The 13,703-nt window shown below is 40.9% G+C and overlaps 1 protein-coding gene and 1 non-coding gene across 2 annotated transcripts in view; one reads left to right on the top strand and one right to left on the bottom strand.

Annotated features, from left to right (window-relative positions):
- Window positions 1–33: 33 nt before the first annotated feature.
- The window catches only part of LOC146658012 (stromelysin-3-like), a 35,004-nt gene continuing 21,334 nt past the window's right edge, over window positions 34–13,703 (bottom strand). Inside the window, exons 3-8 of the mRNA XM_085426402.1 lie at window positions 11,582–11,725; window positions 9,166–9,299; window positions 7,181–7,476; window positions 4,390–4,594; window positions 3,429–3,686; window positions 34–2,827 (exon numbers count right to left, since the gene is read on the bottom strand). Coding sequence (XP_085282528.1) covers window positions 2,703–2,827; window positions 3,429–3,686; window positions 4,390–4,594; window positions 7,181–7,476; window positions 9,166–9,299; window positions 11,582–11,725 — 1,162 coding nt within the window. The 3' untranslated portion in view covers window positions 34–2,702. The remainder of the gene's footprint in view (window positions 2,828–3,428; window positions 3,687–4,389; window positions 4,595–7,180; window positions 7,477–9,165; window positions 9,300–11,581; window positions 11,726–13,703) is intronic.
- Window positions 11,052–11,123, top strand: trnac-gca (transfer RNA cysteine (anticodon GCA)). Its single transcript has one exon. It is a non-coding gene; the product is annotated as a tRNA-Cys (tRNA).

Below are 13,703 nucleotides of genomic sequence, written 5' to 3'. Positions count from 1 at the left end.
TCCCCAGAGCCAGACGGATAAAAAGGTTATGAATTTATTTCAGTAACTTAGAAAAAACAGAAAACAATACGCAGGTCATACATTTCAATGAACAGGGTAAAGGCTACAAAAGATTAAAAACAATATTAAAGACATGTATATACAGGAACATTTTCCTAAGCTGTTTGTGTATAAATATGTTTGAAAGCAGAGTTCACGGGTTGCAGAAATGATTCAAACAACAATGAGAGCTGTTAAAACTCGCCAGTGTCCTGCACTGAGCCTTCAAGCGCTGCATCAGGAGGCAGCAAAGGAAATGATGGCGCAATGGTTCTCAACCTGGGGGGCGCTGACCTACAGAGGAGTCGCAACCAGAGTTTTTCATGTCCTTAAATTGCTTTTACTTTCCGGCATTGATGGAAAGAATTTTCTTTACAGTTTTATGTTAAATATTGTAAATTTTGACCTCAGGCTGATCCTCGAACACTTTTGTTTATTTAATATTTCAGACTGTACCAACATAGTATTTGAAAATGACTCTGGTGCAGACGAAACCAAATGTAACTTTCTTATTGCTGCAACAAAATTTTCAGCTCAAATTTAGTTTTAAATCCTATTTTTTTTAAAAATGTTTTATTTACCAGGTTGATCTCCACAGCCGCTGCTATTCCCAAACCTCTTACTAATGAAACAGAAAAGAGCACCATGTGACAGATGGTGACGCAATGACTTCAAAGATGGCACAAAGAGTGACCACGGTCTCTGAGGTGGTTGACAGTGTTGCACTCTAGATGGCGCCCTGAAGCTTTTCCTGCAACAGGTGCCTGCACGCTGAGAAAGTGAGAACTTTACACCATCATGCTGGAAGAGTGACATCAAAACGTGATGTACAGCAATGGCATTCGCTTTTCTTCTGCCTTTTTAAAGACCCTGCACTGTATAAAACATAAAATATTTACTAATGCCAGGAAGAAAAGTATCTGAAAAACTCTTGTTCAAATATAAAAAGTAAAGGCAAAACCTCCTCGTCTCAAACAGCAGGGGAGCGGACACTGATGAAACGTTGCTGGTGTTACATGTTCTGACCCAGAGGAGAGGCTGGGTTTCTTATATTTATTCAGTGACTCACACCTGAGTTAGCTTAAGACCTCTGAGCAAACTTTAAAGAAGAACATACACGTTATTTATGGCAACTATTACTGGCTGAAAGTGACCAACTAACTGTCACATCATGGCTACCTTTGGTTGTGGCTAGCTTCACCTCTAGCAAGGCTGACATGAAAAAAGCTGTAGGAGGTGTATCGGTATGTGGATTCTATCTGTCAAAGCAACTCGAGTGGTTACAGTGTTAATTTTTGATTCTTCATTCTTTGGCTTTTTGTTTCATTCACTTTTGTGTATCTAATTTTATCAAAACTTTCTATTGGTGTAAGGAAAAGAATTGAAATAGGAGCTTGAAACATTAGAAACTTCGAATGCTATAATCTTGGAAGTTTCTGGTTTTCGTACGGATAAAAATTTAAATTAGATAAAGTGCAAAGGAAACGTGGCATAAATCATCATGACTCAGGTGTCTGAAAACATCAGTTCTGAAAGGACTCACTGAATAATGCATGAATAATATTATGGTAATGCTATCTGCACTATATTTTTGGTATCTAACAGCAATGAATGTTTGGCACAAATGTTCTTTGGTCCAGCAGTGATGGTGAATCTGGCCAGATGTTGCCCAAACCAAATCTGTGTCCTATCTGAGACACATCTGGCCCACACTACATTTGCCATAACTGCCAAATGTCTCTCACATCTGGGTGTGTTTTGATCGTAGGCTGTATATAAGAGATGCACATAAAGCTACATCAAATATAATTTTAACCTAATGAGTTCATGGCCTCGTTTGCCAAATTAAAGCCATACAGAATACAACACGGGGTATAAATGATACCTTTCCCTGCAGTCATAAAGGACGATCAATGTTCACGCTTGTGAGATTGTGTAACATTGCGTTCTTTTGAGAAATGCTCAGCTCGAGGCTTCAGAATGGGACTATCTGGTGGGCTGTCCATCTTTTTATAGATTTGGTGATTTTGAATTATGGTTAATGGGACTCAGGTTGGCAGGAAAATCAACTACATGTGCAATCATGTCTGTAAGAAAGGGAAGCATAGCTGAAATTGTTGCTCGCTGACATTCCTGCTGAGTGGCTCCTGGGTTTCATCGTTCAAACAAAACTCTGATCGCCACCTACAGGAGCTCATGTACAAAGTTTGATGTCGCTCTTCAGACCCTCATAGGGTTAGCAGAAGTCCGTCCATGATGAAAACACACAACTGCTGGAATGGAAAACACAGACTAAGGAGGACAGTCTGCGGACCAAAATCTCACTTTTCGGCTCAGAGAAAGGAGGTGAGAAGTGTGCAGTTCACAGCACACATCGTTAGATAAGGGCCCAGAACTCAGCCTTACTGTGACAAAAATGTGCAAAATAAATATGAGTATAGCTGCACAGGAGGTGCCAAGTCTGAGGGAATACAACTTGGTTTTCCTGAGAAGAAGGTGTACTTGATCTGTGTATCAATAAATGAAAGATAAACAGATTCAAAGGAGACGCTTTCGTCTCCTTTGAATCTTTCTCCAAAGATAAAAATGTCTTTGCTCCAAAAAAACCAAACAGACAAAAAAAGAGACTACTCCATTGCAAAAAAACAAAAAGATCCTCAGATTCAGAATCGCCCGTTTCTGCAGCCGAAGAAATCCACGCCGACGTAGCGAGGGTAGCCCTCCAAAGAGTTCATGTTAACAGGGTCAAATTTCCAGTACTGCCGTCCTCGGATGAAGTGAGCGTAGCCTGAAACACAGAGAGCACAAACAAAACATTTTTTATCAGCGCCACTGCGAATGTACCCGCGTTGGCCCAACAGCTGCTCGCTCTTGGCCAGATGTCAGATAAGCAAGTGAAAACCTGAAGCAGCAGAACAAGGAAAACAAGCAGCGTGCAGAGCAAAACATCCACAGGAACACATGCAGCAGCTTTTATGATAACTGGGTCATTCATAAATGACATGTTGAAGATAAAATTATCCTTGTTGTGTTGTGTGTACAGTTACACTTACAGCCTCTCTTACTCTCTCCATGCATTTGTGTTTTTAGTTTGATTTGCTTGAAATCAAAAGGAATCGTTATAAACTGATAGCGCTCGTGTAAAACATGAAACCCGACTGCGGCGTGATTCTGAATCAGATTATCTTAATGCTGAAAATCATTGTTTGTTGCAAAGCTGAAAAGCTGTTAAAACCACTGCTGAGTTATTTTTAAAACTTACAAAGCTTGTAAAGTATTTTAAACTGTTTATTATCATATTTATAGCATGGTAACGTTCCTGCGTCTTAATTCAACAATCACATGTAGCGCTCCAAATGTCATTTTATTTCAGAGACACGCGCACGTACCGTAGATGTCTCGGAAAGCGGCGTCCACGACGCTGGGGATGCCGATCCAGTCCTGCATGCTGCGCGGGGCAGACTCGACTCGGTTGTCCTGGGGGCTGAACCTCCAGTAGCTGCCTGACTTGAAGAAGTAGGTGTTGTAGTTGGGGTCCTGGCCCCAGCGCAGTGCTGCCTGGATCCCAGACTCGTACAGGCCCAAATTCCTGATGGACTCCGGCCCCCTGATCCGCCTCTCAGCATCAAACACCCAGTAGTTTGCACCTGCACAGACGGTGGGCTCCAATTAATATTATTTTTATATAATAAGATGACTTGTAATTAATGTACGTTAATTTTTTTGGTATAATGTATTTTCTAGCTACAAAAACGAATCGGTTAAGTATGACGTGAATTCTGAACGCTGTATGCTGAGCCATGTGTCAAGTTGACTAAGACGCTTCGCCATCTTGTGGTCCAGTGTGGTATTACATGAGAGTACTGCCTGGCCTTATTTCAACCTCATTTGAGATTTCTTAAACGCATCTTGATGGTGACTTCAGACCTGTTGTTTCTTCCACTGATAGGTTAAGTTAACTTTAGTAGACATTAAATGTTTTTAAAAAAAGGATGTCAGAAGACTTTTTGACTGGCCCGTCCATAAAGCAGACGCTGATCAAGCAGCTGACGTTTGTCAAGATAAGAGCAACAGTTATTTTATTTAGCTATACGTAGCTATACGTATAATTACGTATAATTATAAAAACAGCTTTTACAGTGTTTCTGGGAGTCTATGGTGGTTTGGTACACTCGACTGCAGCAACATCACAGACCCATGTTAATTAACATTTTTACATCTATTTAAACATGCCCATACATGGGCAGAATGCTTTACTTCTGTGTTTCTGTACAATTATCGCTCCCCTGAACTGCGCTTACATAAAACCATAAACCACTTAAGAGCAGCTCAAATGTCTTTACTGCTCACCTTGAAAGAACCAAATATTCCCTGACTTGTCTTCAAAGGCGGCATCGATGTTGTTGGGAATCCCCCGCCAGTGACGGGACGCCAGTGCCGGGTAACCGCTTTCCAGATGCCCGTCCCTGATCCTCCAAACGTAGCCCGACTTAAAGAAGAACAGCTCTCCTCGGATCATAGATACGGCATCAAACTCTGTCCTGCAGGCATCGGGCTGGAAAAAAGACAGATCGAATGTTAATTTCCACATGCAATCATCTGCTTACATGTAAGGTTTGAGAGATTTATGCTGCACGTAATGAAGTGTTAAAGAGCCGTTTTATTGTCTGAAAAGACAAGTAAAGTGGGTCTTTGTGCTTCGTAAGGCTGAAGACTACTTTTATTCCCACAAACGATCACAGGGAATTTCAGGGATTTTCAGTATAAGTGAAAATCCTCTCAGTTACAAATTTTACACAAAGAAGTGATGTGAAGTGGAAACAATTCCCGGTCTTCGCCTGAGAGAAACTCTCACGAGACTAAAAGATTACTTTTGTGTTTGACCCCCATTTATCTTGTATGGTTGATGAAAGAAAACACTCATGTCTAATGTGGTATAGTTTCAAAGACACGCACTGTCAGACTGGCATGCAGCCTTGAAATATATTTTGCAACATAAGCGTCTCCTGACCGCACAAATCGATGCCATTCACAGGATGAGGCTTGTTGAAAAATCCCATAAAACTCAACCGAGCTCCATTGTTTTCCCAAAACAAGCCATATGTCCCATTAAAAACACACATGTAGGTTATCCGCTGGAACTCCCTAATGCAGACTGAGCCCCTAAATATACAGTATGTCTAAAAATAAAAAAGCACAACAATGTGATTGGTTAGTGGTTGATTAGGTGGTCGTGGAACAACAGTAATTATACTGTTGTTGGAGCAATACCAACACAAAGAAATCAGGTATGCTCTTTAAATAGTCAAGAGGTGCCACTGTGTATATACCCCAAATAGTTCATTGGTTGATACACTGATTATTTTGTCCATATAGTGATAATTTATCAGACATCTACAGCTTAGCAAGCTAATACATTTTATTAAGAAGCTAATTAATCAGTGGCAATATGCAAAAGTTTTAACAAAGCATGCATGAACATAAGTCTCAGTTATACACTGTCATGATGTGACGATCGTTTGCTGTTTTGTTTTGTTGTTTGGCAGCTTTCCATCCTTTGTAACTTGATCAGACTCACCTGTGTTCTATTAGTCACTTTCTACTTTATTTTGAAATCTCTATTTGTCTTAAACTATACCTTTGTTCTTCTTGGGCCACACCTGTGTACAATTAGCCAATTGCCCTCCTCAGTATATGAACCTATGTTTCCCTCCCAACTGGCCAAATCATTTCATCGTCTTTGCAGTGCTGCTTGCGTCTGTTCATTCTTCCTCCCATTCATAGTCGTTTTCTTGTGTGTGACCTCTGGATTGTTTCATGCTTTTTGCCTGTAGCTCATTAGCGCTTGCCATGCTGTCAGATTCGACTGGAAACACTGACTCTGAGTTTTAAAACAACAAAAAACACCTTTGACTTTAGTGAAGAGGTGAAGACTGAGAATAGGACAGTTGACTGAAGCTCCTCAACCTGTGTTTAACAGTAAAACTGTGACTCTGCGTCAAAGCCGACCTGGCCCAGTGTTGGGTCCTGACCGGGCCTCCCTCAGCGTAACGAATAATTCAATATGACTCAATTCATTCGTTTTATCCATATAGCACCAAATTACAGCAGCAGTCACCTCAGGGCGCTTTAAAGTCTCTCCTGACACAGAGAAGGTTAAACTCCCTTTAATCACCAATCAGTAACTGATTGATATTTACTGTGCCACATGCATAAATGTGCGTGACTCTCTCACTTTTGGATTCATACGCTATGAAAGTGCAGGCATTTAATAAACAGCTGGAAACAACACGTCAGCTCCAGCTTAAGTCTTATCAAAGCAGGATCAGCTGCGTTTACTGAGGAATCTGATTAATAAGCTCTTACAGTCAGATTGTCAGACATGTAAACCTTGTTTGTTTTTTTGCATTCTCCTATGTTTAAGCTCCGGAAATGCCTTTTTAAGGCCAATCCTTATAAGGTGTAAGGTTTGTTTGGGCAGTGTGAGCATGAATGCAAAAGTGTGTTTCATAAACCAGAAACGTGACTATCAGCAACCCTGATGATCTTGAAAACAATAATATGTTTAGGCTATCATGATCCCGTTTAGGTAAACTTTAACTTGTTTAGGCTAACGTTGTCCTGTTTAGAAAAACCATTATCTTGTTATGGTTCTTCCCATATGGAAAAGAAATAGTAAAAACTTATATGTGATTACTCATGAAAGTGGCCACTTTCTCATTACTTTCATACATTGTTTTAGTAAGTATCCAAAACATACAAGTTTCATTATGTAATTTTTCAAGGGATCTTATATCTGTTTTCACTCTTATATGCTTTTCATACAAGTTTCACACAAGACAGATACAAACTTTATAAGATTTATATATATCTTTTCCATATGGGTTGTTTTGGAAACTATTCAACTGTTTATTAAATTGAATGACAACTAATTTGAGTCGTACAGCAGAAATATAGTAGAGTCAAGATATAGTATATTCAGATATAACATATGCAAATAATGAAATCCTAACAAAAGTTTTATCCTCTGGGTACCACGAATGCCTGCATAAAGCTTCAGGGTAAAGGTTTAAATCTACACCTCTTGTGTAGATTTAGGTCATTTTCATGACTCTGTGATTGTTGCATCGGTTTCACTTACTCCAGTAGGGAAGATCTCGTTGCTCTCAGTAGTAGTAGTAGTGGTGGTGGTGCTGGTGGTGGTGGTAGCGGTAGTTGTGGTAGTGGTTGTGGTGGCGGTTGTGGTTTGGGGTTCGGGGGCTCGAACTCTCCGAGATCCGTACAGGTGTTGGATGCCCCACTTGTCGTCATTGCTTATTCTGGGTGGAAAGTCGGCGAAGAAGTAGTGTGGGGACATGATGGCTCCCTTCGTACGGGTGTGCTGCAGGCCCAGGACGTGCCCGAACTCATGGGCGGCAACCTGGAGAAGGTCCATGCCTGCAGGGTGGAAGGATGGAGGGGCACACCTGGTTCAAACAAAGTCTGAAGATAGTTTTGTTTGTTTTGACCTGCTTGCACGGTGGGGATTTTGCTACCTAAGCCCATCCAGTGCCAAGGCTCCTGAACGAGTCATAAAAAGTACCTCTCCCTGCTGACTCATATCTACTCTCAGCCACACATTTCACCGACACACAGACGTTATCAGTGCTGCAGCAGTGCACGGTAATAAGGAATTCGATTTGAATCTGCACGCCTGCACGAGTTTCTTTTGGGTACTCTGGACGATTCAGCGACATACTTCTTACTGGCAATATAAAATTAGCTGCAAGGTGTGACAAGCACTCTATGAATGTATGACCTCAAGAAAACATGATTGAAAAAGTGACGTTGTCTCCCCAGCCAAAGCTGGTCACAACAAGACAACAAAAACATCTGTGAGTCTAAAACAATACACAGATGTTGTTGATCATGTTTCCAGTACAAACACATTTATGTCATTTACGTGGCTGTTTTACTGCCTCATTTGTGGTACAGTGAACTTATTTTCTGGACTGTCACAAACATTGGGTTTAAGAAACTGACAGCAACATGGACTATTTTTGTCAGTTTCGTACTTTTCTCATATAAAAGTATGCCTTGCTTTGTTTTGGTCTTAGCGATAACACTATTATCTAAAAAAACTGCAGCATGAAAGTTTAGATATATGTCAGTTCAGCCCATATATTAAAGTAATGTACCTGACAACTATGGAAGCTCCTGGAAACTACTTTATAATTTGATTAAACAAGTAAAAAAATGTCCATCAGTCCAAAAGTCATCCATCCATCCATCCATCCATCCATCCTCAGCTGCTTATCTTATCTTAGTGTCACAGGGAACTTCCCACCCCTGGGCATGTCATCCAGCTCTTCTGAAAGGAGGCTACACGCTACCTCATGCAGCACGTAGCAGATGCCCTCATTTGCTCATTCCTGCTGCTATCTGCAAACTCATTCCCTCTGTCACAACCCAAAGTGAGGCCAGGAACTTAAATCAACCATAAAGTTACAATTCTACTTTCATGTTCATCTGTCTTTACCGTTAGACCATCTGCATCATTGTAAATGTTGCACAACCCTCTCCATTGATCTCTTCCACTCTTTCTTGCCCTCTTGGGACACTTCTTCCAAAGATCTCTACCCAGAGTACATACCCCATCCTTTTCATGCTGAGAACCACACGGCTTCACACTTTAACCAAATTCCCAATCAAGGTTCTTAACACCTGACTTCAAGCTGCCCAACAGAACCACATCATCTGGATAAAGCAAAGTCAAAATCCTCTAACCACTGACCCCCTCTGTCCCTTTGCTGTGCCCAATAATTCTGTCAGTAAAAATTATGAACTAAATCATCAGTATGAATTATTGCTAGCAATGAAAACCAAGCTCCTGTTATGGTATACGGGGATCAAAAAACCCATAACAATAGGCTGGATATTACTGAGAGCCACAGATGAATGCCTTCTGCAACTCCACAAAACATGGCAGCTATTTACTGAAACAAATGTTCTGCTGGGAAACAAGTGACAGCGACAGCAGCAGACAATGGAGATATTCAGACAGTAATCACAACTGTAATTCTATTCATTTCACAGTTTTTATGCACAGCTTCCAGCAATAAAAAATAAACTCAGCCATACACTCACCCATGTGGTTTCCGAGTGTCCATGACTCATCAGCGTCAAAATGAATTTCACCTTGTCGGTGTGTTTTAGGGAAGAAAGCGTGAGCAAGAATGCCACCCCGGCCATCAAAGGGAAGGTTGTCTCCATGCCATAAACTGCAGGTTTTTATAAAACAAACACTCCGATGAGCAATAAAGGCACTGAGCAGAAACCTTTTAACAGCTTTACAGACAAAAGATTCTAAACATTCATCTGTCAGCTTCAGCTTTAAGGGAGGATTCAACACTAGCAGAAAGAATAAGCACATTTGGATAAATTAACAATGTACTGCTCGTCTCTTCTTTTGCTTGTTGTCCCTCAGTGTTGTGTGTCCCCCCCACTCCTAGATCCCTGTAGTTCCCTATATCCTTTAATGTGTGCATTCTAGTGGTGCAACGGATCATTATTGATCCGTGATCTGAACAGTTCCCACTCCACGGTTCGGCACGCACGTGATCCGAAGATTCGAAAAATAAAATAAAAATGTGTGTATGGTGCGCGTGGTCAGTCTGTCAAGCGATAGTTATGGCCAGCGCTAGCGGTCCAAGTGGAGGAGCAGAGGAGTTTGCGGCATTTAAGCAGCCCTTTGCTGCCCAATCCGACCGGGCTAAAGCTATTAAAAAAGGTGTTTATGGCTGCAGACATGAGGCCATATTCCGTTGTGCAAAACAAGGGGTTTAAAGATATGATGAACGTGCTTGAGCCACGCTATGACATCCTGTTGCGTGTCCACTTTGGTAACAAGATCGTTCAAAGCATGTATGAGCAGGAAAAGTCTAAAGTTATGGCTGAACTGCCCCAGGCATCACTAACAGGGATCACTAAACGATTTGCTGATTATATATATTTGAGGAAAATGAACCGTATGTTTTGGTCTTTGTAGTCATAAATGAACAACAATGGGACATCTTGGATTAATGTGTGACCTCACTCTCCATCACTACTAACGCAAGAAAAAATAAGAGAATATATTTGGGAAGAAAGGTAATCAACCCTCCAGATGTGCTCATAGACCTGAATAATCGAGCACCTGGTGGCCGTAAAGGTTACTGGGGCATTTAATGCTGGTTTTTCCTTTATCTTATCATTCATCTGTAGTTGGTTCTATAAGAGTGGATAAAAGCAATTCAAAAGCAAAAACACAACCTGATTCAAAAGAGGAAAAACATAAAAATCGCTCCACTGATAACCAATCAAAGCTTCACAAAAGAATTTACATAATTCCAAGGATGACACAGATCCCCCACAAAAGTCCAGTTTTATATCTCTGGTATAATCTCCTCGTCTTTTCTTGCTCTGTAATCTCGTGTTTTCATCTTTGTGATTCTGGAAATCCCTCTGTAGCAAAGATCTTTGTCTTTAGTTCAAAATGATCTATGCTGGATCTAACTCACAACTACAACTACAACTCTAAAAATGTAAATGTAATCTCATTTTATTCACAATAGAACTCAGAAAATGTTTAAAGTGAGACAGCATTATCTTATTTTGATTTTGATGGCACCAACGTGTCTCGAAAAGTTGGGACGGCGGCAATAAAAGGTGGCAAAAGTAAGTGCTAAAGCAAGAAAAATGGAGGAACAGTTTACAACTAATTAGGTTAACTGGCAACATTATCGGTCAATATTAGGTATTTACCGATATGTTGAGAAATTGTTTTCATTCATCAACCAATAAATGATAGCACGAGAACATAATTCATGAAATAAACATCTTGTATTAACCTGAACTAGTGTAGAGTGTTTACTGCAATTACAAAGCAAAGGTTTTATCATGGACTTCTATACTATCTTTTTGCATACAGAGGTGACCTGCTGGACTTTACAAAGAAAGCAGATATAAGTCAGCTCTGCAAAGGACTGGCAGGTGGGGGTATAGCTCAGTGGTAGAGCATTTGACTGCAGATCAAGAGGTCTCCGGTTCAAGTCCGGGTGCCCCCTGACTTTGAAGCTAGCACATCTTGGATGCTGTTCCTGTACAATGATTAGTTGGGTCTTTGTGCATTTTGGGGCAGCAAGAAAAAAAACTCTTCTTTACCAAATTACACATTTTCAATTCCTCTGCTTCTCTTTTTTTTTTGCTTTACTCCCTCCCACCAGAGATGCAAGTGGAGGAGGCGAGGAAAAAACACAAGGAGCGGGAATCAAGGCAACAGATATTAAAGAAAAAGGAGACAATGTGTCCTTTGAGTGCCATTTTAAAGCAATGTCTATTAACCATGATTTGTGGCATAACCGCATCATAAACTGTATTATTCTAGCTCAAATGCAGCTGTATTTCTCAGGTGTAACGATGCTCACGTTTTATATTTAGGCCTAATTAACTATAATTCACAACATGGTGTAATTTGACATTTGCTCCTGATCTTTTTAATATTTTTTTCAGCAATTCTTCCCACCTTCTGAAGTCGATGCGAATGTCAGCGTGTCCGTTACGGACCTCGGTAAAGGTGAGCGGAGTGACGTCACTCCAGATCTTTGCTGCATCCCGAAAGACACCTCGAACCCTTTCCTCTCCAAACTGCCAAGGAAATCCATCAATCCTGCAGGAAATGAATAGAGGTGTTACATACACACATACGCACACACAGGATGTACAGTAGCAAAGTGAGACCACCAGCCTTGCATCCCCCTTTTAATCAGATATCTTCAGTTGTCTCTTTAGTGGGGAGGTGTTCTTCTACCCTCAGGCTTGCTAACAAAACACTGCGGTAAAATCTCCTCCCTTTCCTTTTAGATAAAACCACCCAGTGTGATAACCCACAAAATAAAACCAAAAATCCACAAAATATCACGCTTTACCAAGAAGACTGAAATGCTTCATAAATCATATGGACCAACACTGGCTTTGCATCAAATCTCAATGTTGCTTCTGCGGTAAATGAGATTACTGTGACATATTATGGAAATGCACAGCTGTCTGGGGTTGGTATGAAGCAACAGCCTCTGGCAAGCAAAGCTTTGGACGTCTTCTGAATGCAGCAACATTTCCAACCACACCGACCAAAAAAACTGTAGCATCACCTCCAACTACACACAGTAACTACTGACACGAAACTGACCACTGAAACTAAAGAAACTGCAGCAATTAAACCAACTAGCAAACTACAGAAACGTCTGTCAATAACCTACCCACTGTGATTACACAACTATACACAGTAATTACTCTGACTAACCCAGTCACTGAAACTTTCTTTCGGATGCGTTCTTATATCCCGAGAGGTCACTATAGCAATGTTTGTCCTGGCACAGATTTTACACCGGATGCTCCTCCTGACGCAACCCTCGCAATTATCCATGGGACCGGCCCTGGGAGCTCACTGAGTACCCCATGAGGCTGGTGCTGTGTCTCCTCCCAGGGAGGAGCCAGGAAGCGTTAATGTGTAAGGCAAATGTGCTAACCACTGCACCACTGCAACTACAGCAATTAAACCAACTAGTAAACTACCAGGAAACATCTGCCACTAAACTGCTCATTGCAGCTACAGAAATATCTGCACCTAAATATAGCAACGTCATCACCTTCAACTAAATACATGAACCCTCTTCATGCAAACAGAGCAACATCTGCAACTAAAATACCTGCTGTGACTACTGCAATGCACAACTATAAATGGCAAAAGCAACAGGTAAAGCAACCACTGCGAAAACAGAAACATCTGCAACCACACACTTAAACATCTCCAGCTTAAGTACCCACTGGACTACAGCAACATCTGCAGAGAGGCATAACTGCTGAAAACAAGCAGCAAGCTGGCCTGACTGTCCAATCATCACAGTGCAGAAGTGTTAAACACCTGCATTTGGTTGTTACCATGGGTTTAAAAAGGAGATTACACCCCATTAACTGAAAGTACTCTAAAAGAAGACACAAATGTGTGTCCATGTGTTGCTACACTTTGTACGGTGCTAAGTGGAGAACTTTAACAGGAATGGTACTTGAATTCTGTAAAGTATGATCTAGACTTACATGAGGTTTTTTGAATTACATGAGTAAAGTTTTTTAGAACTCTGTGAATACACAGAGAAGATTGCTCAGAGCTGTCAGGACGTGCTTAGCTTGTATGTAGCGCTACTGGCTATATAACATTTTTTGGCACAGTGGTACCAGACCGCGCAACCTGACTGTTCATAATGAATAGCTTCACTGTAAAGAGTCCTCTCAAGCCACAAACTATGGTTTTAAACTTCCTATTGTATAAAGACATTAAAATCTAAAATGTTCATTAATGTGACATATGAGTGGATGAAACCAGGCTAACTCTTCCATTGTTTAAGCTAAGCTGTCTTCTTCCACTTCTCTTGTCTACGGTGTGCCACAAGGTTCTGGTTTGGGGCCTTTTGTTGTTTCTGTTGTTTCCACTCCCTCTTTAGTACATTTCAAGCACTTTTATTTCCTATCAGTGCTGTGCAGATGATGCTGAATCTATTAAAAGTTGGATGGCAGATAATTTTATCCAACTTAATGATGAGGAACTCTAGGCCTCCTACCACATTTGAAAAATCTTATATCAGGAACCT

This window comes from Rhamphochromis longiceps, linkage group LG12, assembly GCF_057381845.1.
Source record: "Rhamphochromis longiceps isolate RC_006_pf linkage group LG12, R_longiceps_female_GT1.1, whole genome shotgun sequence".
NCBI lineage: Eukaryota > Metazoa > Chordata > Actinopteri > Cichliformes > Cichlidae > Rhamphochromis > Rhamphochromis longiceps.
The sequence above is the reverse complement of the archived record's forward strand: the minus strand, read 5'-3'. Positions and strand labels throughout refer to the sequence as shown.